The sequence below is a fragment of the Cervus canadensis genome, chromosome 29 (assembly GCF_019320065.1).
Source record: "Cervus canadensis isolate Bull #8, Minnesota chromosome 29, ASM1932006v1, whole genome shotgun sequence".
NCBI lineage: Eukaryota > Metazoa > Chordata > Mammalia > Artiodactyla > Cervidae > Cervus > Cervus canadensis.
The window spans coordinates 30,797,960-30,823,923 of record NC_057414.1 but is presented as its reverse complement, the minus strand read 5'-3'; the positions used below and the strand labels follow the sequence as shown (position 1 = coordinate 30,823,923).

Here is a 25,964-nt window from a genome sequence, read left to right as displayed (position 1 = left end):
CCTGCTCGTTCCCTAGTATCCAGCTCAGCGTACTTCTCCATAAAGCCTTTCTTAGCTCTCTAGCCTGGAGCGATCTCTTCCTTTCTGAATTCACGTTCAGCAGGAAGAACATAAGCTAGAATGAAGTTTGAATCTCAGCTCCTCTGTACAACCTGTCCAAGTCAACATCCTTATCCATAAAAGAGTAGAAAAACACATAACTTTGTAGGATTGTTTTGCAGCCCAGTGACTATGTATAGTGCTCCTATCAAAGTGTCTGCATGAGTGGTAACAAAAATTACACCTATTAATATAGTAACATTACAATTACTAGTGTAAATTGCATACGTGCTTAGCAGAGGTCAGGCATAATGATAAGCTCTCAGCATTTGGTTGTAGAGATTTACTGTCAGTGCTAACTGCTGCTGCTAATACTATTACTATGTTGTTGTTTAGTTGCTAAGTCCTGTCCTATTCTTTGTGACTCCTTGGACTGTAGCCCGCCAAGTTCCTCTGTCCATGGAATTTCCCAGGCAAGAATACCGGAGGGGGTAGCTATTCCCTTCTCCAGGGGATCTTCCCAACCGAGGGATCGAACCCCCATCTTCTGCATTGGCAGACAGGTTCTTTAACACTGAGCCACCAGGGAAGCCCATGACTATGTTACTGCAGTGCGTCTGATCCTCAGTTATTCAGAGGCAAATTGAAAGTGAACCTCATCAGGCCCCTTTCAAAGCCCCGACTTTCATCCTAGCAGTATCCTCAGATTTGCAGAGCATAGCCACCTTAGCAACAATCAGGTAAGAGTGTCCTCTTCTTCCCCTCTGCTGTCCTCCTTACATTGGCTGGCCCTGCACTGGCCCAGCACAGGGAGATGAGTGTCTGTCCTTAGTTTTTGTTTGGGAAAGAGGCAGGGGCTTCACTGGCCATTTTAGATAGGGGATGACAGATATTTCTGTTCGAACGTATAACAGCCCAGACAGATGAGAAACCATGGCCTCCTTCGTGTATTCCTTTCCTTCCTTTTTAATATTATTTATTTATGTAGCTGTGCTGGGTCTTCATTCTGGCTTGGAGGATCTTTGTTACGGCATCTTTTAGTTGTGGCCTGCGAGCTCTCAGTTGTAGCATGTGGGATCTAGTTCCCTGATCAGGGATGGAACCTGGAGCCCCCACATTGGGAGCGTGGAGTCCTAGCCACTGGACCACCAGGGAAATCCTTGTATGTTTCTTAACTGTTATTTTAAAATAATTTCGAGTCAGGAGACCTGGTTTCCACTTTGGTCTCTGATATGTTCAAGTTTTGAAGCTATACCTGTCTGCTAGTATATCTTAGTGACTGAACAACAACAGCAATGTATATGAGCCTTCTATCTGTGGAGAGGAGATAACATCCGGTTTTCAGCGTTTTTCCAGAGGTCAGCCGAGACTGTGTGCAAGTGGTCTGTACATTTTAAAATCTGTGCAGATGTAAACATTACCGTTCTCCTTTGTTTCCTGTGAGTCCTTGAGTTTCATTAGTCTTCTGGTTCTTTAGGCTACAATCCTAATTTAGAGGAACTTTCTCATATTGAAGCTTCCTTGATGGCTTATTTTGATGAGACAGCAAGTTTTTACATTTTTCTATATAGGAGAGACATTTCATCTAAAGTACAGATTGGTGTCCTGATTTTTTTCTTTAAAAAACCCCAAAAGTCTAGTTTTAAGTTTCAAGAGTAAAGAAGAAATTATCTGACTTTCTTGTATTTAAAAAGCGGTTCCACAATGTTTGTAGAGAAGATTAGACCTCTTTTGCCTGGGGAAATTTTTATGCCTGCGCTAGCAAACTTTGAATAATAAAAAGTTTCAGTGGAAATTCCAGCATATCTTTAAGTGAAGAAACTGCCAATATAAATCTGTGTGTTTACATTAAAAATAAGCATCTTTTTAGATGAATAAGTATGAAGAATGGATGAGTTCAGGAGAATGTCATGCGAGTAAACAGGACTTTGTGTCCACAGGAATCCCACGTCCCGAGATGGGGAGCTGGGGTGACCGTGGGAGCCCCAGCTAGGGGCAGGTCCCGGGAAAGTAGGGAGAAAATGAAGAATAGCCCTTGGGGACTCAGCAAGTCACAAGCCTGGGCGAGAGCACATGTCTGGGGCCACGGCTGACCCTCTCCCCCAGTGGCCTCTCTGTCGGGGGAGGGAGAGTCAGCACAGTTCTGCCTCCCAGGGCGCCAAGCACTTGGCACATAGGAATGCTCCTGGGGACGTCAGCATGCATGTGTGTGAGATGGTGCATAGCCCGTGTATCTCTGTGAACAAGTATACACACTGCATTCTTGTTTAGATGGTGGTTGTAGTTTGACTTGGAACCTGCACATCATTTCCAATCCAGAGTGTACAGCTCATTTTAAATTGTTCTCCCCTGTTAAATTTTGCCACATGAGATGGGTCCTGTCATGTACAAGCTATTTTTCTGTTTCTAGAGACCTATTGTCTTCTTGGGTTCCAAAATCACAGCCGTGTGATAAAAGGAGGTTTGGGGGAGGAGAGGCTGGGTCCCCGTCGCCCTGTGGCTTGGCTCAGGGACCACAGTGGACCTGCGTTACAAGAGAGGGAAATCGGGTGTGTGGGTGTCCTGGTAATTTGTGGGTCTGCTGCTGCTGCTGCTGCTGCTAAGTCGCTTCAGTCGTGCCCGACTTTGTGCGACCCCGCAGATGGCAGCCCACCAGGCTCTTCTGTCCATGGGATTCTCCAGGCAAGAATACTAGAGTGGGTTGCCATTTCCTTTTCCAATGTATGCATGCGTGCTAAGTCGATTCAGTCGTGTCTGACTCTGTGCGACTCCATGGACAGCAGCCCACCAGGCCCCTCCATCCACAGGATTCTCCAGGCAAGAAGACTGGAGAGGGTTGCCATTTCCTTCTCTGAATTTGTGGGTCTACAGAAGCAAAAAATGACATCCTTCTCTATTGAGATGAATTATCTCAAAAGAACACAGAGATTCCTGCTTTATTGTTTATCTGGACTGAGAACAACACTTTTTTCCCAGGCTCAACTTTGCTTTACTTTTTCATTTTACAAATTATTTATTTTTGACAAAAATAAAAAAGAGTGCGTATATATGCCATGTAACTTATTTTTAAAAAATTAATATAATTGGTTTATAATGTGTTAGTTTCACATGTACAGCACAGTGATTCAGTTATACATATATGTCTGTTCTTTTTAAGATTCTTTTCCCTTGTAGCTTATTATAAAATATTGAATATAATTCCATGTGCTATACAGTAGGACATCGTTTATTTTGTATACAGTTTGCTTTTAATTTGTGATTTTTTTTTTAAAAATATGTATGTTTTATTGAAGTATGGTTGACTTACAGTGTTTCAGATGCACAGCAGGGTGATTCAGTTGTACAAATACACATATATTATTTTTGAAATTATTTTCCATCATAGGTTATTACAAGATATTGACTATAGTTCCCTATGCTATACAGTAAACCTTTGTTGCTTATTGAATATATATTTTTTAATTAAAAATCTAGCGTTCTAGTCATACTAAGTCAAACAAGTAGAATCAAAATATAATTTTTTTAGTTAGGCAAAAATTCTTAAGTTTTCTAAAACATGTATATGTATTTACATATATATATACATACACAAAAGCTTTTATACTACACCTGATAAAAATTGAGAAGAAACATCAAAAAAAAATGAAGAGATTGATAAATTGGAGAACATAAACTAAATGAAATAGGAGCACTGAATATGAAAAAAAAAAGTGAAACAAACTAGATAAAAGTAAAAGATCATCATATAGTCTAGTTGTTTTAAACATGACTGCTCATTAGAAATCTGGAGCTCTGGAGAAAAAAAACAATACCTGAGCATTTGTATTTTTCAAAAAATTTCAAGATAATTCTGATATGCATCTGGGTTTTAAGAAGTGATCATAGACCCCAGAGCTGGGTCGCCTCAGGCCAAACAACTGCAAGGGATGGAGTGCAAACCCACACATCAGCAGATAATTGGATTAAAGCTTTACTGAGCAAGGCCCTGCCCACCAGAGCAAGACCCAGTTTTTCCCATGCCAGTCCCTTCCATCAAGAAGCTTACACAAGCCTTACTTACCCTCATCCATCAGAGGGCAGACAGAAGAAGCACAGTCTCACAGCAGCTAAAACAACAACCATATTACAGAAAGTTAATCACAATGAAAAAGCAGAAAGTTATGTCCCAGATGAAGGGACAAGATACAGCCCCAGAAAAACAACTGAATTAAGTGGAGATAGGCAACCTTCCAGAAAAATAATTCAGAATAATGACAGTGAAGATGATCCAGGATCTCAGGAAAAGAATGGAGGCAAAGATTGAGAAGATGCAAGAAATGTTTACCGAAGACATAGAAGAACTAAAGAACAAACTGAGATGAATAATACACTAGAAGGAATCAATAGCAGAATAACTGAGGCAGAACAGATAAATGACCTGGGGGACAGAATGGTGTAAATCGCTGCCACAGAACAGAAGGTATAAAAAAGAATGAAAAGAAATAAAGAAAGCCTAAGAGACCTCTGGGACAACATTAAACATACCAACATTCACATTATAAGGGTCCCAGAAGGAGAAGAGAGAATGGACCTGAGAAAATATTTGAAGAGACAATCACTGAAAACTTCTAAAACATGGGAAAGGAAGTAGTCAACTAAGTCCAGGAAGCACCGAGGAGTCCCAAGAAGGATAAACCCAAGGAGAAACACACTGAAACACATGGTAATCAGACTGACAAAAATTAAAAACAGATAAAATATTAAAAAAGCAACAGGGGAAAAATGACAAATAACATACAAGGGAACTCCTATCAGGCTATTAGCTGATTTCTCAACAGAAACTCTACAAGCCAGAAGGGAATGGCAAGATGTATTTAAAGTGATGAAAGGGAAGAATCTAAAACCAAGAATACTCTACCCAGCGAGACTCTCCTTCAGATTTGATGGAGCAATCAAAAGCTTTCCAGACAAGCAAAAGTTAAGAGAATCCAGCACCACCAAACCAACTACAACAAGTGCTAAAGGAACTTCTCTAAGCAGGAAACACAAGAGAAGGAAAAGACCTACAGAAAATAAACCCCAAACAAATAAGAAAACGGTAATGGGATCATACATATCGATTATTACCTTAAATGTAAATGGATTAAATGCACCAACCAAAAGACATAGACTGGCTGGGTAGATGAAAACGTGCATTTATACACTTCCACTTACCACATCACTCTGCTTGACCCCCCCCCCCAAGTTGTATGTAATTATTTTATATTGTTAATTATATTCCCATTATGGCTTGCAGTTGTAATTATCTTTGTTTGGCTATTGATTGTGAAAACTGATAAACATCTTTTAGTTATTGTGATTATATAACTATTACTCACTTAATACCATTGTATCATGATTGGTCAACAGAAAAATAATAGAAGTCTATATCAACAAAAGTGAAAGTCTCTCAGTTGTGTCCAACTCTTTGCACCCCATGAATTATACAGTCCATGGAATTCTCCAGGCCAGGATACTGGAGTGAGTAGCCTTTCCCTTCTCCAGGGGATCATCCCAGCCCAAGGATCGAACCCAGGTCTCCCACATTGCAAGCGGATCTTTACCAGCTGAGCCACAAGGGAAGCCCAAGAATGCTGGAGTGGGTAGCCTATTCCTTCTCCAGAGGATCTTTCTGACCCAGGAATCAAACTGGAGTCTCCTGCATTGCTGGCAGATTCTTTACCAGCTGAGCTATCAGGGAAGCCCTAAACTAGGATCTAATAGAAAAACCTGTAATCACTTTTTAAAATTAAAAGGGAAAGAGTAGCAGTTGGATATTTTATAGAATGTCCCTCAGAGATTTTCTGATGTCTTCTAATGATTAGACTTGTGTCATAGATTTTAAGGGGGTGGCTGGGTGAATACCACAGAGGTATAGCACCTTTCTTATATCACCATGACACGTCACTGATAATGCTGCCTGAGTCTCTGGGTTTAGGTGATGGCTTCTGGGTTTCTACCCTGTGAAGTTACTATTTCTCCTTAACACTGTTTGAGGTTCAGCCAGCCTGCCTCAAGGAGAGGGGTGTTAGACTTCACCTCCTGCGGGGCAGAATATCAAATAATCTGTGTTCATATGTAAAACCACCACAATAGCTATTAAATTTTTGGGGGATCAGATATTCTGAAACTGTCCAAATGTTCTGTTTCTCCTTAAAGTTTTCCCACTAATTTTGGCAACCATCAATGGATCTTGCCTGAAGCAACTATTACTCTGTTATTCTAAAGATGGTTTTCTGTTTCCCTCATTCATTCTACATTATTAGTTGGGATTCTTCCATAAAGAAAGTTCTCTCTGTCCCATCCATTTGCATATTCATTAGCATATGCATATCATATGGACTTGTGGATATTTATTTTATTCTTTGTGTTGTAATACCGTCTGTCATTTATTTTTTGTGCTCAGATCTTCCAGCTTTAGTCTTTGGAAGCTCTTTTAGTTTGGCTTCTGGTCCTTTGATATTTTTGTTTGTTTGTTTTAACACTTCCTCACTTTCTGGCACTACAAGATGTTCCAGGCTTATCTTGTAATATTTTCCCCACCCCAGCCTTAGAATTAGCCATTTCTCCAAGGAATTCTAGCTCCCTTCACCAGGGAATGGTATTTAGAAATCAGGATCTGAGTACTGAGTGTGCTCTTTGTTATGGAGGTGTCAGGACTCTAGGCTCTTGGTAAATGGGGCTAGGAAGTGTGTGTGTTTATAGCGACCCATGTATGCACACATGTTTGTATTTATTTCTGTACTTGTGTATATGAAATAAACATTAGTTTGTGTTAGTGCCTCTCTGACTGATCCAGCGCTACAGGGCTATTTCTGGCTTCCCCTTGCATATTCATAACTTCTTTTTTTTCTGACTGTGAGGAATTTGGCTTTCATTATTGATGGTGCCTTTATAGTGTTTATTTGTTCAACCCAGTTAATATGTGTAAAGTATTTTCAGAGTTGCTCACCTATACTGCTGTGAGGCGTAACTTTATCAACTAGAGTGCAGTGTTTGTGCAACGTTCTTCTCTTGGTAGCCTTGTTGTATCCAGTCAGAACATATTTTCCAAAGTTATTTTTGTCAATCCCTTTCTTCCCCTCCCCCTTAAGTGAGGTTGTTTTACTTGTAATACAGTTAGTTTCATTTGTCAGAGCGTGCATTCCATCCTGGTTCCCAGGACATCTTGTATGATATATATGTACACATATATATGTGTACCTGTATTTTTGTCTGCATCGGGTCTGAGTCGCAGCACGCTGGGTCTTCAATGTGTCACGCAGCTTTCATTGCAGTGCATGGACTCTCCATTCGCAGTGCACGGGCCTAGTTGTTCTAGTTGGCACGTGGGATCTCAGTGGGCTGACCACTGACCAAGCCTGTGCCCCCTGCATTGCAAGATGGGTTCTTAACCACTGGAGCCCCAGGGAAGTCCCCGTACTTTTCAGTGTTAATGAAATATAAAGTTCACTCTTTGTGGCATACAGTTCTGAAGGGTTTGGTGAACACTTGGCCATGGATGCACCATCACAGCACCACACCCTGTTACATCTGTCAGGCAACCCCTTACCTCTTCTTAAAAGTGAAGTTATTCATTAGAATAAATGATTTCATGGGTCCCTGTAGTGGTTTTTTTTTTTTTTTTTTTTACTAAAATAAAACATGTAATGCTAAAGTCGTTTCTTCAGAGCAGCTTTTGACATGAAATACTGTGCAGGTCATCCAGAGCTGGAGTCCTTGTTTTGTTAGGTTGAAATTGTTAGCAAAACAAGTGAAGACGACCATGGCTTTACTCAATTTTTGTCCCGGAATGATAGTGTCTTTGATGTGGCTTCCCAGGGAAGAATTTCCTCTCCAGACAGGCATGTCTGATTTTCCTGTCCCTAGTGGAGCAGGTGAAGACCAGTTTAAAAAAATCAGACCGAGGCCACCCCTGCAGATGTTTCAGCAATCTCTCGTGCCGACTATTGGTCTGTATTCCATTTCCTCTTCTATCTACTTTTTTTTTTTTTAACAGTTTTGTACTTTCTCCCTTTTTCTATGTTTATTTTTATGTGTATTTATATAGTAAACTTTATGTATTTTGTCCTGGCTGTGCCTCTGTCTCTAAACTCTTGATTTTTCTCTCATACTGCCCAGTTTCTGTCTCCTCACAACTAGCTTTAATGTAAAATTAAAAATATTTATTTTTTTGCATTGGCTGTATTTATTGAATGTATAATCTGATCTGAACTTAAAATATAAGTAGATTGAATGTTTCACTCTTTGTTAAGATAAGAAAAAGCAAATTAAATTGCTTCATAATAATTTGTTTATTATGTGTATGACTCAGTCGCCATCAGTAGAAAAAGGTTTTCATACACCGGTGTTAGAGAAGAAATAGAATGTGTTCTTCCACCTCAGGTCCAGCAGCATTAAAACCAGTGTGGACAGACCCCTCCACCTCCCCACCCCAGCATCTCCACCCCCACCCTGGGTGTGCCCCCCATTCCTCTGCCCTTTGAGGCCGACCCCCCAGGCTCTGGTTTACTGGGTGGTTTGATGCTGAGGGACATATAGGACCCAGCCATTCCTCCTCCCACTCACCAGGTTGTCCCCCCCAGCTTCCTTTAGTGATGGGACTCCTCCCACTGTGACCCTGGAAGGGCTCCCTGGACTGTGTGAACCCCTCTGCCTGAGAAGGGAGGGTGAGGGGAGGGCTCCCACCAGGGCATTAGCTCTTCAGACACTCTCCAGGTTACTGCTTGATGGACTTTCATCTGCTCTGACTTGGCCTGGTTAGTGGGACCTGTGGTCAGGAATCTTCCGTGGCTTTTGCCTGGAGATGAGTTAAAGGAAACAGCAATCTGAATTGGCGTCAGCAGCTACTCGCTGACGTCTTGCTGCTTAGCAGAGCCTTGGAGCAGGATGTGATGGTGCTGAGACTCTGTCTAGAGTCACGGGGTACACGTGCCATTCCCGATAAACCTGGGATTCAAGACAAGATGCTCCGTGGCCAGGGTGTGAGTCAGGGCCCCCCAGAGAATTGCAGCAAACGGGTGTGTGTGTCTGTGTGTGTGTGTCTGTGTGTGTGTGTGTGTGTCTACAACAGAATGCATTTCCTTTACCTATGTATGTTCTATACACATACAGAGATTTACTGTTAAGAACTGGCTCATGTGATTATGGAGGCTAGTGAGTTGAAACTCTGCAGGGAAGGCCTGCAAGCCGGAGACCAGGAGGGCTCCTGCCTGAGTGACTGGCATTTTTGATCATGCCTCTTGACTGATTGGATGGGCGCTGCCCCCCCTTCCCTACCATTACAGAGGACAGTGCACTAAAAGTCCACAATTTAATGTTAATCACAGGTGGCACTACTGGTAAAGAACCGGCCTCCCAATCCAGGAGACATAAAGAATACAGGTTGTATCCCTGGGTCGGGAGGATCCCCTGGCGAAGGGAACGGCAACCCACTCCATGGAGTAGAGAATCCTGGAGAATGCCTGGAGAATCCCATGGACAGAGGAACCTGGGGGGCTACAGTTCATAGGGTCGCAAAGAGTCAGACACAACTGAAGCAACTTAGCATGTGCGCACACATATACACACACACAGACACACACACAAACAAAAACACTCTCAAGCTGAAAGTTGGACCATCACAGTCAGATTTATTTGGAACTCCATGATGCTTGGTTGGGTCTCTTCCTACTTGATTTTTAAGGGTCTCTTTGGATCACCATTTAGTTGAGCCAGAGTAACAACAGGCCAGCTTTAACCAGAGCTTCAGCTGCCTATGTTCTCATCAGAGCCCGGGTCTGATGGTTTTACTCTGGATTCTCTGCTGTGTGTCTGGAAAATATCACTGACATGGACCTTTCACCCTGCTCTTAGATTCCTGTAAAACTTGCTTAAGGAACCGAAGCAATGTTGAAAACGTGCTGTGATGGGAGGCCTTCTTCCTTGGACAGGCCCTGCTCAGCAGGCACACAGGCGTGGTCTTAAAGGGCGGATGTGCAGCCTTCTCACTGGAGGGCCCGCACTGCTGTTTATATTTAGCCCGGAGTCCTGGGACCTGCGAGGAGGCTCACAGTGGAGCCGCTGTGCGCCCGCGCGGCCCCAGGCCCGCTCGCTGGACTGGACAGAATGTCAGCAGCTAAATATAACTCTTTACAGACACACGCAGGCAGGCGAGTCCCGAATGAGCCAAGCATCCGGCTTTAGTGGAAACATTTTCTAACAGAGTCTCTTTCCCCTGTTTGGTTTACAGTAATGAATGTAAACTCAGATCAGTGTGATTTTTCATTGAGCGCTGTCTCTGCAGTTTAGATGGTTGCAGGCACTCAGAAGGCAAAAAGAAGGCCCCTGCCTGGCCCGGCCCAGGAGCCAGCAGGCCTGTCTTGCTGTTCAGATTGGTTTTGTTTCCATAGGAGGAGAAGACGGGCAGTTTGCACTTCGCCACCTGATGTGTATGAATGTGGGTTGGGTGGTGCCTTTGGGGTTTCATTTTCCCTCTGTCTCAGACTGCTTCAGGACACAGGCACCGGTGTGGGTTCTTGGGCAAGTGACCAGAGCAGGGCACCCTCTGCGGAGTTGGCTGCCTGCGGCCGAGATGGCCTTACCTCAGCAGCTGTTCCAGCTCACAGTCTGCTTTTCCATGACTTTTTTATTGTTATCAGTTCCTTCGGCCTGAGGATCCAGAAGCACTTTATAGCCAGTGATTCTTGAGAAAGCAAAAGGGGAGCAAGCCGAGTCCTCACACCCAGCAACAGGCCTGTGCTTCTGGGGACCAGGCTCTGCACTTGGGTTGGCCCTGACTTGACATGAGGGGCTTGGAGAGACGCAGACCCGGGCCCTTCCCAGCCTGTTGAGTTAGAATTTGGGGTATGTGCTCTCGGGCCAAGGAGGTAGAGTGGGAAGTGGGCTTTTAAATGGGGCCCTGAAGTAATCCCCCCACAGCCTGCCTGGCGTCAGACCCCCAAGCCTGGGGGTCTTGTGAAACAAAGTAGAAATATGTACTTGCTGCTCAGAGTTGTGGCATTGTTCCAGACGAGGAGAGTGATGCAGGCGTCCGGGTGGTGGGGGACGGGGACAGGAGGCTGCAGGACCCAGCGAGGCCTCCTCCCCGCCTGCCCACTCCTCTGCTCCCCAGATTCAGTGTCCCGGCTTCCCGGAAGGAAGAGGGAGCTGCTGGAGATGAGACACCGATGCCATGCCTTCAGAGGCTTCCTCGAGGCTGTTTCCCTCGCCTCTTGGCTAAGGAAGGTCCTGCAGAATGGAGGAATGTGAGCGGGGCTTCAGGGTCTGATTCAGGCTTCCTTCAGTCCCAGATCCTCTTGTCACCTGCTGTTGCTCTCTCTATAAATAAGGGACTGTTTGAGCAGTGAAGTAGGGACTGGGCGTTGGAACTCCTGGCTTCTGGTTTTGGTTCTGTGTTCATAGATGTGAACCAGCTGGGCGCATGGTCACCCGGCCCCTGACGGGACCTGGGAGGGGGCAGTGCATTCAGAGGATGCTGGAGCCAACCCACAGGGTGAAACCCCGGCAGCACCCAGGCCTTCCCACCCCTCCTGCTTGGCTCTCCTCGGCAGGCTGGGCGTCAGTCCTGTTCTGAGAAAAACCCCAGCAGTTCAGTTCTCCTTCTCAGCAAGTGATGGTCGAGCCGCAAGCAGCCCTGACCCCACACTTGCTGCTGGTGCGTGTCCAGGCCTCACTCCTCCCCGTGCTGACCCTGACACGCATTCTCCATCTGGCAGCCTCGCCCCCGCCCACCCCGGTCTCTCAGGAAGAGCACCCATTTCCCTTGCAGACCACTGTCTAGAGGGGTGGGGTCCTTGTCCTTCCGGAGCTCAGTCTCCTAACCAGATGACACTGGGACTTAGACACTGACCTGGCCCTCTGGCTCCTACTCTGCATCTGCTGAGCTGACGCCCCAGCCAAGGGGCAAAGACTGTTGTCCAGGTGGTGACTTGTGCAGTGAAACACCTCTGTGCCCGCCCCACCGTCTCTCTGAATTGTTGAATGGATGGTTGTGACCTGGAGCTCAGAGTACAGGTCTCCACGTGTTCTTACCTGTGTTGTCAGCTGAGGCCCAGGGTTAACAGGAAGGCCTTCTCTGGGGATGGCAGATTTTCCTAGAGGCCAAGTAGCTGAAGGACTCTTCATAGGTGGTCAGTGTACCTACTTTATCTTTTCACCCAAGAAAATCAGCTAAAACATTTTGAAACCATGATAACCGATTACAGCATTGTTTAAACTCATGGAGAGTCAGGAGCTAATTTTGAAAGAGATCACCATGCAAATAGCATGTTTTGATTTCTTCCATTAGCTTCACTCAGCTAAACTTGATCACCATGTTGTTATTTTTCTTATTTTACTCAAGACTGGAGAAAGCCTTTAATGTTGGGAACCACAGGTTAAATAAACAGCAAATCCAGTGAAGTGAAGCCTTGCCTGGCTGGTAACTGTACCCAGAATGTCCATGCCATCCTACTGGGAAGGTGCCAGGCCAGAGGGAGGAATGACAAGAAGGCCCGTGTGGATCTGGGAGATGATAAAAAGATTAACAGTGACTCTAAGCAAGATAAAATTCTTTAAAAAATTTTTTATTGCAGTAACATTGATTTATAACATTATATAAGCTTCACGTGTACATTATACTTCTGTTTCCACTACAGCTGCTCACCACCAAAAGTTTAGTTTCCACCTGTCACTGTACTGCTCACCCCTACACCTGTCCCCATCCCCTCTGTAACCATTATTCTCTCTGCTTGATCTGTCTATTATCCTTTGGTTTGTTCATTTATTTTCTCATTTCCTTTGCTTGCTTTTCCTATTTCACCAGTGACTGAAATCACACAGTACTTGTCTTTCTCCATCTGACGTTTCACTTGGAATAACAACTCAAGTTTCACCCGTGTTGTTGCAGATGGCTAGATTTCATCCTTTGTATGGCTGTGTAATATTCCATCCCACTCACATTTATACATACACATACCCGCCGCCACACACATCTTTTATCTGTTTTTCCATTTTTCCACTGATGGCCACTTAGTTTGTTTCCATATCTTGGCTACTGTAAATAATGCTGCAGTGAACATTGGTGTGCATATATCTTTTATAGTTAATGTTTTGTTTTCTTCTGATAAATATCCAGGAGTGGAGGAATTGCTCAGTCATATCTAATATTGAGTAGAACCATTTTTGTATCCCTGGATAAATCCCACTTGTTCGTGATGTGTGATCTCTTCAGTGTATTGTTATATTCAGTTTGCTAATATTTTACTGAGATTTTTTGCATCTATGTTCCTCAGAGATATTGGCCTGTAATATTCTTTTTGTGCGTTACCTTTGTGTGGTTTTGGTATCGGGGTGATATTGACCTTGAAAAATCAGTTAGGCAGTCTTCCCTCCTCTTCAATTTTGTGGGTAATTTAAGAAGCACAGGTATCAAATCATTGACTGTTTGTTAGGATTTACCAGAGAAACTGTCTGGTCCTGGACTTGTGTGTTAGGGGAGGTTTTGGTTACCATTTCGATCTCCTTACAAGTGACTGGTCTATTTAGATTTTCTTTCTTCATGATTCAGTCTTAGAAAGTTGTACGAATTTAAGAATTTGTCCATTTCCTCTAGGTTGTCCAGTTTGTCGGTGTGTAGCTCTTCCTAATAGTCTCTTACAGTCCCTCACAAATACATACTTCGAGGGAAAGTCCGAAAGCTCTAGTGTCTTTGTTCTGACACTAGAGCTTAGACATTTTGAAACCATGATAACCGATTACAGCATTGTTTAAACTCATGGAGAGTCAGGAGCTAATTTTGAAAGAGATCACCATGCAAATAGCATGTTTTGATTTCTTCCATTAGCTTCACTCAGCTAAACTTGATCACCATGTTGTTATTTTTCTTATTTTACTCAAGACTGGAGAAAGCCTTTAATGTTGGGAACCACAGGTTAAATAAACAGCAAATCCAGAAAGAGAGTGCACTCTGGAAATTCTCCTCTTTTCTCTGGATTCCTTCCGGGGAAGGTCAGACAGAGAAAGCCGTCACCCTGCCGTATCCTAAGAGACTTGGTTTTGGAATAGGATGTCTTCTGTCCCCTGTGGCTAGTGACTGCAGCCTCCATGAAGGAAAATCTGGCCTCAGGTGCGGGCTCTCTGCTGTTTCAGAGCCCCATCGTCTCTGACTTGACTTTTCTTTCTCCTCTCAGGCTGCTTAATCAGGGCCGTGAATCTCAAATCCAGCAACCGGAGCCCAGTGGTTCAGGAATTTGAAAGTAAGTACGAGGGAGGCTTGAGGCAAAGGGGTATCACTCGGTGGTCTGGCGGCTAATGCAAGACAGGCACACGGGCACGCGTGCCCGAGAGGCCCATCGGCAGCCCCCAGTGTGCGCGCATGTCAGCGCGGCTCGGCTTCGGCGGCTTTCGGCAACTCAGCGGGCTCCCTGCTGGCCACCACCTGGTCCCTGGAGCGTCTGCATTTACGTGGCCAAGAGCATTCTGACGTAGAAGCACAAGACGAGGGGGACATGCACTCTCTTTGCTAATCATCTTCATTGTTTTTCTGGCTAAAATTAAATTCTCTTGGAGTCTGGCGCTAACTGGATCTTTAATCTACACCACAGACCTAAATAGACATAGCTCGTAGGGTCTGGGTATACAGGTGAATCTGAAATTGTTCCACGTTCACAGAGAGTTTTTTTTTTTTTTTAACCCCTTTCTCATTAGGTGTAGAACTATCTTGTATCATTACGGATTCACAGACAAATGACCCCAGGATTGAATGGAAGAAGATCCAAGATGAACAAACCACCTATGTGTTTTTCGACAACAAGATTCAGGGTATGATCCTGTGGTCCTCCCCTTTGTACAGAAGGCCCAGGCATGCACTTGCAGCCAAGACTTGGCTCTGCATGGACCTACATCTGTAGCCGGGATTGGTTTTTTGTCTGTTTTCCTGTGGAGAATTCAAGCATACAGAAGTGGTGAGGATAGGGGTGGAGCCTCCCTGTAGCTGCCTCTCTGCTTCAGTAAATATCACCTCCTCAGGAGGACTTTAGTCCCCACGCAGCCATCTCTTTGAGGTGTCTAGTGAACGTTCCCCGAGGCCACTTCCCTATCATGAGCCATGACTTTACAAGTTCAGTGACTTCAGCAGCAGGGGGACAGCAGTGACCACTGCACACACCTGGATACCGATCACACCTCACAGGAGAGCAGGGTGGGGATGTAGAGTTGTGTCCAGCTCTTTACGGGGGTGCTGGCGGGGCACAAAGACATGGAAGCATAGGGAGCTTCATGACGTACTCTGCATATAAGTTAAATAAGCAGGGTGACAATATACAGCCTTGACATACTCCTTCCCAATTTGGAACAATATAACTGTGTGTGGCGGGGCGGGGGTTGTGGGGAGCTTGTGCTTTTGGCGTCATATCTGAGAGATCACTGTCTAGTCCAAGGTCACGTCATTCACATTTCTTTCCTCCTGAGGGTTGGAGTTGTAGCTCATGCAGTAAGGTGTGTGTTGTGTATGGTGTGGGCTGCAAGGTCGAGGTACAGGTCGCTGTTGCACGGGGGTACCCTGTGATCGCAGCACTGTCTGTGGAATGCTCCTTGTCTTTTAGTGCCGGGCGACTCGTTTTCTCCTTTAACGGGGAAGCCTTGTGGGGAGCCAGGCATCTGTAGGGAGTCCCTCAGTGCCTCTCCTCTCCACAGGAGACCTCACCGACCGTGCAGAGCTGCTGGGGAAGACGTCTCTGAAGATCTGGAACGTGACCAGGACAGACTCGGCCCTTTACCGCTGCGAGGTGGTTGCTCGGAACGACCGCAAGGAGATCGATGAGATCGTCATCGAGTTGACCGTGCAAGGTGGGGGTGCATGCAGGGCGGAGGCCCCTTGCCCTCGGCTCTGCATCTGCTGGTGGAAACGACCAACTTCCTTTTTTTCCAGAGCCACGTCCCTGTGGGTGTGGCAGGACCCACAGGGGCTGGGCAGGGAGGGCTTTCGAGAGCTATAGGCCGGGGGCAGGGAGGGAAGTGGAGCTTCTGCCTCGCCCCTCACAAGCCAGAGGCACTGTAAAGGCTGGGGTCCCCGCGGGGGCTGGGTTTCCTGCTGTGGAGCAGCATTCTGGGTGGGCTCGGGTAAAAGCAGGCCTTGCTGCTGGTTCTCACCCCCGCCCACGCTCCTCCCGCAGTGAAGCCGGTGGCCCCCGTGTGCAGAGTGCCACGGGCCGTGCCCGTGGGCAAGGCGGCCACCCTGTCCTGCCAGGAGGGCGAGGGCTTCCCACGGCCGCACTACAGCTGGTACCGCAACGACGTGCCGCTGCCCACAGACTCCAGGGCCAACCCCCGCTTCCGAAACTCCTCTTTCGTCTTAAACCCTGAGACGGGCACTCTGGTAAGAGCTCTGGGAAGAGGCGCGGTGTAGGCGTCTGTGCTGTGGGCAGAGCGCCTGTGAGCAGACAGGAGACCAGAGCTGCAGACCCTCACGTCATCGCCCCACCCCCCGCCCTTTATAGACAGGAACGCCTGTAAGTGGGTGCAGGAGGGCGGGCAGAGCTGCGGGGACAGTGGCCGAGGGGGTTGCAGGGCGCCCTGCCTGGCGCCGTCTGGAGCAGAGTCGGGAGGCAGTGGGCCTTGCTCGCTGGCCACATGGTCACATTGCGACATCGCTGGTGTGTTTGGGCTGCTCGCAGTGTTGTGGACGAGACTGAACCACACTGTCGTGTTTGGGGCCAGCCCCTGGTGGGGAGGTGGGACAGTGCAAGAGCCCTGTCACCGGATCTCCCTTCACTCCCGACCCCCGGCAGGTGTTCAGTGCCGTCCACAAGGAGGACTCGGGCCAGTACTACTGCATCGCATCCAACGACGCGGGCTCGGCCCGCTGCGAGGAACAGGACATGGAAGTGTGTGAGTGTCTGCTGAGCCTTGACCTGGGGGCTGGCGGGACGGTCATGCTTGCTGGTGCCCTCACCTCAGCGCCCTTTGTGCTGGCCACTCTCTGTGGGGCGCACGGGCTCCCCGGAGTCTGCTGGGTCTGGTGGGAGGACCCTCTGAAGGGCTGACCCACAGGTTCTCTCCTCAACCCACAGCTTTCACTGAAGTATCCTGAACTCCATTTCTTTGGTAACTGATAGAATCATGGAAACGTAAGGTTGTGTAGGGTCTCCAGGAATTTACCCAGTCTGACCTTTTTGTAGTAAGCATAAACTAGGGCTCACCCCAGTACTTTATGCTGTTGGGGTGATTCTTCCTCTGGGCTGTCAGGGCTCAGTGGAGGGGGGCGGGGTCCAGGGCCCACCCCACCTGTGGAGCCGGTCCCCAGGGGACTCCCCAGCTGCTGCCAGATTTGGGGAGCTGCTCTTGGGCAGGAGAAAGATTACTGGGTTGTGCCCCAGGGTTCCTGACCCGAGAGACAGAGCTTGGAAACTGACGTTATGAAATCAGAATTCAAATGCATCTTTAAGTAACTGCATGCTCACGATCAAGAACCCTGTACCAGACAAGGGAGAACTGCAGCAGCTCCCAGCCTGGACAGCGTTGGTCGATACACCCCTGCGTGGTTTCCACTGTGCTTTTATCTGCACAAAGGGTGCAGCCCCAGGCCCCACACTGAAACACAAGAGTGCAGCTGAGGATCTCCTTGAGGGACAGCTAGTGGCTGCAAGGCCACGTTTTTACCTTCTATTTGCCCTTTTAATGAACCCTTGAAGCTAAATAAGCTGCAGCAAAGAGAAGCCCTAGAAATTTAGGGGTTTTTCTTCCTTAGGACTCTGGTTCCTAGTTCTGTCTCTCTAGGGGAACCGTTTCTCAGTAAGAAAGCTCTAGGATTTGCCCCAGAGGCTTGTTACTCCCCATAGCGCAGGCCATGCTCCGTGGCTGCAGCGGCTATGGGGCAGCAGGAGGGTGTCACAGCCTGTGGGCAGAGCTGCTCCAGGCCGGGGGAGGGGTGGAGGGGGGAGAGCATCTTCTCACCCCTCCCCTTCTCCAGATGACCTCAACATCGGCGGCATCATCGGGGGGGTCCTAGTCGTCCTGACCGTCCTGGCCCTCATCACAGGGGGCATCTGCTGTGCCTATAGACGTGGCTACTTCATCAGCCACAACCGCAACGGGGAAAGGTGAGCCTGTCCTACGTGAACAGCGTGCCCTGAGCATTGCTGTGGCCGGTCAGGCATCACCCAGCTCCTATGCTCTGTTTCAGCTACAAGAACCCAGGGAAGCCAGATGGAGTTAACTATATCAGAACAGATGAGGAGGTAAGGAAGCCCGGAGACGGTGTCTGCAGCAGGGAAGATGACATCCCCCCAAAAACCGAGCGGGTCCCTAGGAGAGAAAGTTGAGTTATGTCCAGCACACGAGCCCCTCAGCATGCCCCCTGGCAGTGTGCTCGTGGGGCATTCGGTCCGCAGGCCTAGCGGGCATTCCCATCCAGGAGCACATCGAGGGAAGTGGTGTCGGGCTCCTTTTCCACCTGCTGACCACCCTCTAACCTTCTACGTTGGCCTTTCAGGGCGACTTCAGACACAAGTCCTCATTCGTGATCTAGATGGTGGCGCGGCTGTGTGCACACGCAGACACCTCCACGGGGGACCCTGCCAGGAGCAGCCCCTCAAGGGGCGCCGGATGGGGCTAGACACGCGCACAAAAGCTTTTGTTTTGGCCAAAGTTGACCGCTACTCCTTTCTTACTTTTTAACAAGCTACACGAATAAAAGAGTTTTCCTGGAGATGGGCAAGTCACCACAAGGCGAGGTAGTGGCCGGGTTCGCCAAGCCAACCCCATGGGGTCTGCCAGCCTCGAGGTGGGCAGCCCGGGCTCGGGAGGCACGGTGACCTGTCCCGTGGTGGGGCCACGCTGGCATGAGCGTCCAGGGCTGGCAGCCAGGGTCATGGCCCGAGTCTTGGCTGCAATGATGGGGCTCCACGTTGGCCCTGGGGCCGCTTCATCCCCAGGCTTTGCCAAGATAGTCCTGGTGTCCATCTGGGGGATTCTTTTTGGGTCAGCATTTTATAACAGCAGCCCAGATCAGGACAGTAAACAGCTTGTTAGAAGGAGGGATCTTCTTAGCTGTGGGAACCCTGCTCATCCACAGAGGGTCCCAGCATTGGAGAGCCTTCATCTTGTGCTGAATCTGAAATGGTACTGACATGATGTTCTGCTTTTCTATGGGTGTTTATTTTATAAAATTTTACAGTCTAAATTTTTGCTAGAGATGTATTTTGATTATTGAAAATTTCTATTTAAATTGTAAATAAGTTGTTGTACGCCGTTAAATACTGTATCTTTTTTTTTTTTAAAGTTCAACTTAAGGTAGGAGCCCAAACTGCTCCTGTTCAATTGGAAACACCACTGGTGGCTTAGGAAACCTTTAAGAAAACTCCAGCTGAGCAACCTCACGGTCTATTTGTGTCTGTGCAGAAGAGACACAGGGCTCCTGGGTGACCTTCCAGCTGCGTCTTCCCTGGGCCTACCCCCACCCCTACCCCAGGCCCTGAGACACAGGTGTACAGGCCACACGTGTGTTCGGAGCAGCGTTGGCTCCTGAGTCTCCAGGCCAGCCCTCCCTTCCTCGTCCACCTGATGCCCCAGCACGGGCCGTGGGCGGAACAGCTCTGACGGTGCCATTCACCTGCCATGTGGGTCCACCCAGGATAGCGCCAAGGGGGCTGGAAGGGCCCCTGTGTGGCCCCCCCAGCCTGGCTTCCCTGGGCCCAAGCTCTCTGGCTACGCGTGGCTCAGAAAACACAGCAGCCCTGCTGTCAGGCCTTTAAATTCCTTCTACTTACTCGGGCTTCCCTTGTGCCTCAGCTGGTAAAGAATCTGCCTACAGTGTGGGAGACCTGGGTTCAATCCCTGGGTTGGGAAGATGCCCTGGAGAAGGGAAAGGCTACCCACTCCAGTATTCTGGCCTGGAGAATTCCCTGGACTCTATAGTCCATGGGGTCGCAAAAAGTTGGACACAGCTGAGTGACTTACACACACATACACTACTTACTCATGCAGTTCATGAGACTGCCCAGGGCCAAAGGCAGTTTTGAAATCAAACCTGTCAACCACATTTACATTTGTTTCAAGACAGCGACCTCCTCTGTCCCTCTGCCTTGAAGACAGCGCAGGTTCCGTCTCACTTCCCAGGAGGCTGTTGTACGGGGTCGTGAGGCCAGCCTCTGATGATGGGAGGAAGGGTGGCCAGGCGACGGCCCGACTGATGGTGGGCAAAGCATGAGCCTGGGTCCAAGACAGTTTCCTGATTGTAATGAAGTCTTTGTCTACCCAACCCGCTGCCTGCTTCGAGGGGCATCAGGAACACCATCCAGAGGCCTTTGTTGCTTGCGAGCAGGCATTCCCAGCCTCAGACACGCCGCTGCGTTAACTCCCGACGTGAAGCCGTTTGGAGCAGGAGCTTCGCAGAAGGATGCCCCTGCTCCTCTGTGTCACCAGACAGTTTTCACGAAGAAGAACATAGTCATCATGAGGTTAAACATTCAGTGTCGTAATTTTTTATACTTTGGGTTTTTTTAATTGAACACTAAGACTGTGTTGACATTTCTTTCCTAAATGGTGTGGACACTCTGCCACGAGAACTGCAGCAGCGGAGGCAGCCCCTCATCTTGCTGGGGTAGCGTCTTCTCTGAGTTTGTGACCTGAAAGCGCAGACCTGAGAGGACCCTTCCTTCTCAGCTCCTCTCGGTGGAGAGGGAGGCGCCCTCTGTCCTGGGGGCAGCTCCGGTGACGGGGTAACCTTCTTGGACCCTAAAACCTCCACCCCACTGCCCTGTGCCCTGGCCCTGACAGAGGAGAGGGGAGTGAGTGTGGGTCAGGGAGGTTGCTGCCCGTCACTGCAGACATGCAGACAGAAAAGGAGCCTCGGGAGATTTTATGATGTAAACGTGGCAGGAGCCTGGAGGCCACACCTGCCGCTGTGGCCTCGGTATGGCTGCAGCTGTGCCCGGTGCCACAGACTTGTGCTACTAACACACCTGTACATTGGTGTTTGTTAAACCTCATTTATAAAAGCTTCTAAAAAAAAAGCAGCTCGGCCTCTTCATTTCCCTCCTTCCTGCGTCGTGTCAGGCACGCCCTGGGTTCGGAGTGCTGGACGGAGGTGAGGGCGTTGCCCCAGGGGCCGCCCTCTGACTCCACTGTGCACACATGCAGAGTGTGCTCTGCAGATGTGCACGCATGTCCACTCACACGTGGGAAGCCAGGGGTCAGGACAGCGTCCATTCTCTCATCCTGCCACCACTCCACGTGCCCCACACACAAATAGAAACGCTGTGCTTTCGCTCCTGCAGAACTGGGATGAAACCTGAGCCATCCGAGTTTCTTTCCTCTCATTCTCGGACAGAGCACACACCACCAGTGTTTTAAGGAGACTGGCGGTGCAGAGGAGCCTAAGGCCCCCTCCACTGCAGAGACAGCCCTCTGGACTAGACGCAAAGCAGTGCTCCTGTTGCTCTGGTGAAAAACAGGTTTTCTCTAAGCAGGGACTGCAGTCTATGCTAAGACATCTGCTGTGGGGGAGGTAGAAGACCTGAAACAAAGCAAGCTTGGGTCCCTTTTCCTTAAGGGGAAAGATTTGTTTGTATGCTTCTCAGACATTTCTGTCTGTTAAATGACTACTGATAAAAGCCCTGTGCTAAAAGTACTAGGCGGCTGTACCCATGCTTAACCTTTATGCATTTGAAGAATCTTTAAAAAGTGAAATTTACAAATAATAGAAAATATTACAGTCAGGATTTTGACATCAGACATAGGAAGCTATGTACTGACTATAAGGAACTGCCTACAGTGACAGCTTCCGGGGAGAGGCAGGCAGTTGGGCTTCTAGCAGGCCTGGCGGCATGATCTCTGGACTGGATGAGAAGGGACTGGCCTGTGAGGGGAAGTATTGGCCCAGGTGAGACCAGGTACCTGATTTCTGAGCTGAATGTGATGGTCCCTGGTGAGGGGAATGGTGAGCAGAAGGTTGGCAGAGGCCTTCAGGGAGAGAAGCTGGGGCGGGTGGAGCATGAGCGGGTGTGTGTCCAGCTGCGCATCCCACAGCAATGCGTCCCTGCGTCCCTCCTCCGGCTCCCCTGCAAGACTGGGCGGCTGCCCTGACCGCCTTCCGAGCACCAGTGCTCACAGCCTCATCAACTTTTTACGTAGTACTGACATATTAGGCATTATAAGTAACCTAGAGATGATTTAAAGTACTTGAGAGGTGGTGTTGGTTATATGCAAACACTAGGCCACTTTATATGAGGGACTTAAGCACCCATGGATTTTGCTCTTGAGAGGTGTCCTGGAACCAATGCCCTGGTTCACCAAGGCATTGGTTCATCACCAAGGGATGATTGTACTTGTTCAGTGGAATATCCTTCAACCTTAAAAGTAGAATGATGCTTCTTGTTACATGGATGTACCTTGGAAACCACACCCCCCCCCCCGCAAGAAATAATTCAGACATAGAAGAAAGAATATTGTAGGGTCCCGCTTAGTGAGGTCCCTCAAGTAGTCAAATCCAGAGACAGTGGCCTGGAGGTTGCCTGGGGCTGGGTTCTGGAGAAGTAGGAGCTGCTGTTTGCTGGGGACAAAGTGGGACGATGAACAGGTTGTGGACATGGATGGTGGTGTTGACTGTACATGTAAATGTATTGCCACTGGAGTTATACACGTAAAGGTGGTTAAAATGGTAAATTTTATGTTCTGTATGTTGTACCAGGATAAGCAATATTTTTAAATAGTGATAATGGTGAAGATGTGGGAAAATGAAAAACAGTGGGAATACAAAGGCAGAGCCCTCATGTCACATTCAGTTGTAGGAATCTGCAGAGATAAAAATGCTACATTTGATAAAGGGGAAATCTTGATGTCACCCTGACTGACTTTCTGTCTTCACTAACCTTCAGTTGGGTAGCAGAGCAGACTCCCTCATGGTTCAAGAATCCAAAAGCCAGACCTCAGACAGGACTGCTGAGTGACACGCACTGCAGATTATCCGTGACCACACAAGCATCCCCTTCATACCCTGTGGTCACGAATGCAGTTACACCAGTTGATGTTTTACCTCACATATGCGTTGAAAGAATTCAGGAGGCCTTAAGTAAAAGTCGTTAAGTAAGTTTAGTTATTAGTATATGCTTTCTGGTGTATGGGCTTCCATGGTGGCTCAAACGGTAAAGAATCTGTCTGAATATCAACACTTTTAAAATGGTTACATCACTTTCTTGCATACTCTGTAGATTCCAAATGCCATACTGTTTTGAGGATCATCATTTTAGAAATAGAGACATGTTCTCCAATTTATTGTTGGAATAATGATAGATTCACAGGAAGTTGCAAAGTTAATACAGAGTGGCCCACGGTACCCCCACTAAGTTTAAAAACAAAACTTTAGAAAGAAAACTTTCCTACAGTGAATTTTTGGTCCAGCACAACTCTGGAAAACAGCTAGTTTCTCCCCATGCCACAACATAGATTTTGTACTCTTGGCCATTTGTCCCAGATCAAAGGAAACATGTTCATACAAAAGTCTGCACACAAATGGACACAACAGTTTTATTCATCATAGCCCCTGCCATGGGTGAGCATTTAAAGTGTGGGCGGGTGGCCATGCGCCCTCTGAGAACTTAACAGTCTCAGTTTGGTTTTCTTTTCCAGCTCTGGGGGCTGAACATCCCAGGGGCCCTGTTGCGCTTGCCTCTTGTGGGAGATGTTGCATTCCCTTGCAGGGACATACCTGTGTGGGTTGGAAAGCCTCTGAGGGCCTGGGTATATCGGAAATGGGACCTGGGGTGGGACCCCCGTGATCTGGGACTTTCGATGCCGTCCAGCTTCCCTGGGGCGCGCATCCTGGTCCTGGTCTGGAGGGACTGGTTTCTGACTTCCTCTCCTCTCCGGATGTTTTACTGCTGGTCCCTGGTCAGGAGAATGGTTTGCAGAAGGTTAGCAAAGGCCTTCAAGTAGAGAAGCTGAGCAACGGTGGGTGCACATCCAGCTGCGGGTCCACCAGGCCCACGGCGGTGCCAGAGCCTGGCCTCCCTCCTCAAGCTCCCCTGCAGGACCCGACAGACTGCCTTCCAAGCACCAGCGCTCACAGCCTCAGCTCCTACCCAGCCACCTGTTGTGCCCGAGGGCCCTACCCGCAGCTCAGAGCCCCCGAATCCCACCCTCTCTCTGCCGTTTCTCCCCGTCCCCTGAAGATGCTGTCCTGCCCGCTGCCCCCTCCGTTCACTGCCACTCACCCTCCCACCGTGGTCTGACTTGGACTTTTCATCCCAGCAGCTGTGTAAGCCACTCTGAGAACCGTTGTCTCTGGGAGGGAGACAGGCACCTCCCTCAGGGGAGTTGCAGGGTTTAAATGAGATCATTCGGGTTACGTCCTCACTGGGTGCTCGGTCAGCAGAAGGTGAGTGCTGAGGACACAGAACCATGACTGCCATGTGCTGGTGGGGCTCCCGCATCACCAAAGGCATCTGTGTCCAAATCCACTTGTGCTCAGAGGGGTCGCCCCTCCACCTGGGCTCCACCTGAGAGCAGATGCCAGTGCCCCAGGATGCCCCCACCTCGTCCCCACTACCTCTGTCACCATGCCCGCCAGACGGCCAGGCTCCATGTGCCCCCTGCACTGTGACCGATGGGGTCTAGGGAGAAAAGTATCGTCTGCTTAGAAACCAACACAACAGTCACAGCACTGAGCTAGCCAGTGAAGGGGGAGCAGTTAGTGTTTATTTAGCAGTTAGTGTAACAGCAGGACCCTACAGGGCCTTCCCAGAACGCACCCCTGCCCCATACCCTCCCCCTGCCTTTCATCCATAGAAAACTAGTCAAAGGATAAATGTAATGAGGTGAGAAAATGCAGAAAGTCAAAACAAAATCACAGTTTAGCCATTAAACAAAGTCAAGGACTTTAGCTCCTCCTCAGGTGCTACAAATAATATTCTGAGCCATGTCCTTTGAGCTGTTTTGCAGAAACCAAAACCCCTACCAGGTGGAAGAAGTTAACTGTATACTGCTTACAAGCACCTGCATAGGTTGGAACCAGGTTGAGGATATTGGTTCCTGATTACTTCACCAGTCAGAAGAAGGTCTACAACCTGGTTCCACACATCTCTCGACCCCCTTCCATCACCTGGTCTTTAAAATGGTCCCTGAAAGCCTTTGGGGAATATTTGGTGGAAAGCAGTGAAAAAAGTGGAAAAGTTGGCTTATAACTCAATATTCAGAAAACTAAGGTCATGGCATCTGGTCCCATCACTTCATGGCAAATAGATGGGGAAACAATGGAAACAGTGACAGACTTTATTTTGGGGGGCTCCAAAATCACTGCAGATGGTGACTGCAGCCATGAAATTAAAAGATACTGGCTCCTTGGAAGAAAAACTATGACCAACCTAGAGAGCATATTAAAAAGCAGAGACATTACTTTGCCAACACAGGCCCGTCTAGTCAAAGCTGTGGCTTTTCCAGTAGTCATGTATGAAAGTAAAGAGTTGGACTATAAAGAAAGCTGAGTGCCAAAGAATTGATGCTTTTGAACTGTGGTGTTGGAGAAGACTTGAGAGTACCTTGGACTGCAAGGAGATCCAACCAGTCCATCCTAAAGGAAATCAGTCCGGAATATTCATTGGAAGGACTGATGCTCTAGCTGAAACTCCAATACTTTGGCCACCTGATGTGAAGAACTGACTCATTTGAAAAGTCCCTGATACTGGGAAAGATTGAGGGCAGGAGGAAAAGGGGAAGATAGAGGATGAGAAGGTTGGATGGCATCACCGACTCAGTGAACATGAGTTTGAGTAAGATCCAGGAGTTGGCGATGGACGCACCCTGGCAATGGCCAGGGAAGCCTGGCGTGCTGCAGTTCATGGGGTCTCAAACAGTCAGATATGACTGAGCAACTGAACTGAACTAAAAGCCTTTGGGGAATATTTGGTGGAAAACAACTAAATTATGTAAAG

General features: G+C 48.1%; 1 protein-coding gene across 1 annotated transcript in view; it reads left to right on the top strand.

The window, feature by feature from the left end:
- Positions 1 to 19,410, top strand: part of JAM3 (junctional adhesion molecule 3) — a 29,802-nt gene extending 10,392 nt beyond the window's left edge. Inside the window, exons 2-9 of the mRNA XM_043451858.1 lie at positions 14,229 to 14,294; positions 14,746 to 14,859; positions 15,733 to 15,885; positions 16,212 to 16,414; positions 16,827 to 16,926; positions 18,008 to 18,137; positions 18,221 to 18,275; positions 18,530 to 19,410. Coding sequence (XP_043307793.1) covers positions 14,229 to 14,294; positions 14,746 to 14,859; positions 15,733 to 15,885; positions 16,212 to 16,414; positions 16,827 to 16,926; positions 18,008 to 18,137; positions 18,221 to 18,275; positions 18,530 to 18,565 — 857 coding nt within the window. The 3' untranslated portion in view covers positions 18,566 to 19,410. The remainder of the gene's footprint in view (positions 1 to 14,228; positions 14,295 to 14,745; positions 14,860 to 15,732; positions 15,886 to 16,211; positions 16,415 to 16,826; positions 16,927 to 18,007; positions 18,138 to 18,220; positions 18,276 to 18,529) is intronic.
- Positions 19,411 to 25,964: the final 6,554 nt, after the last annotated feature.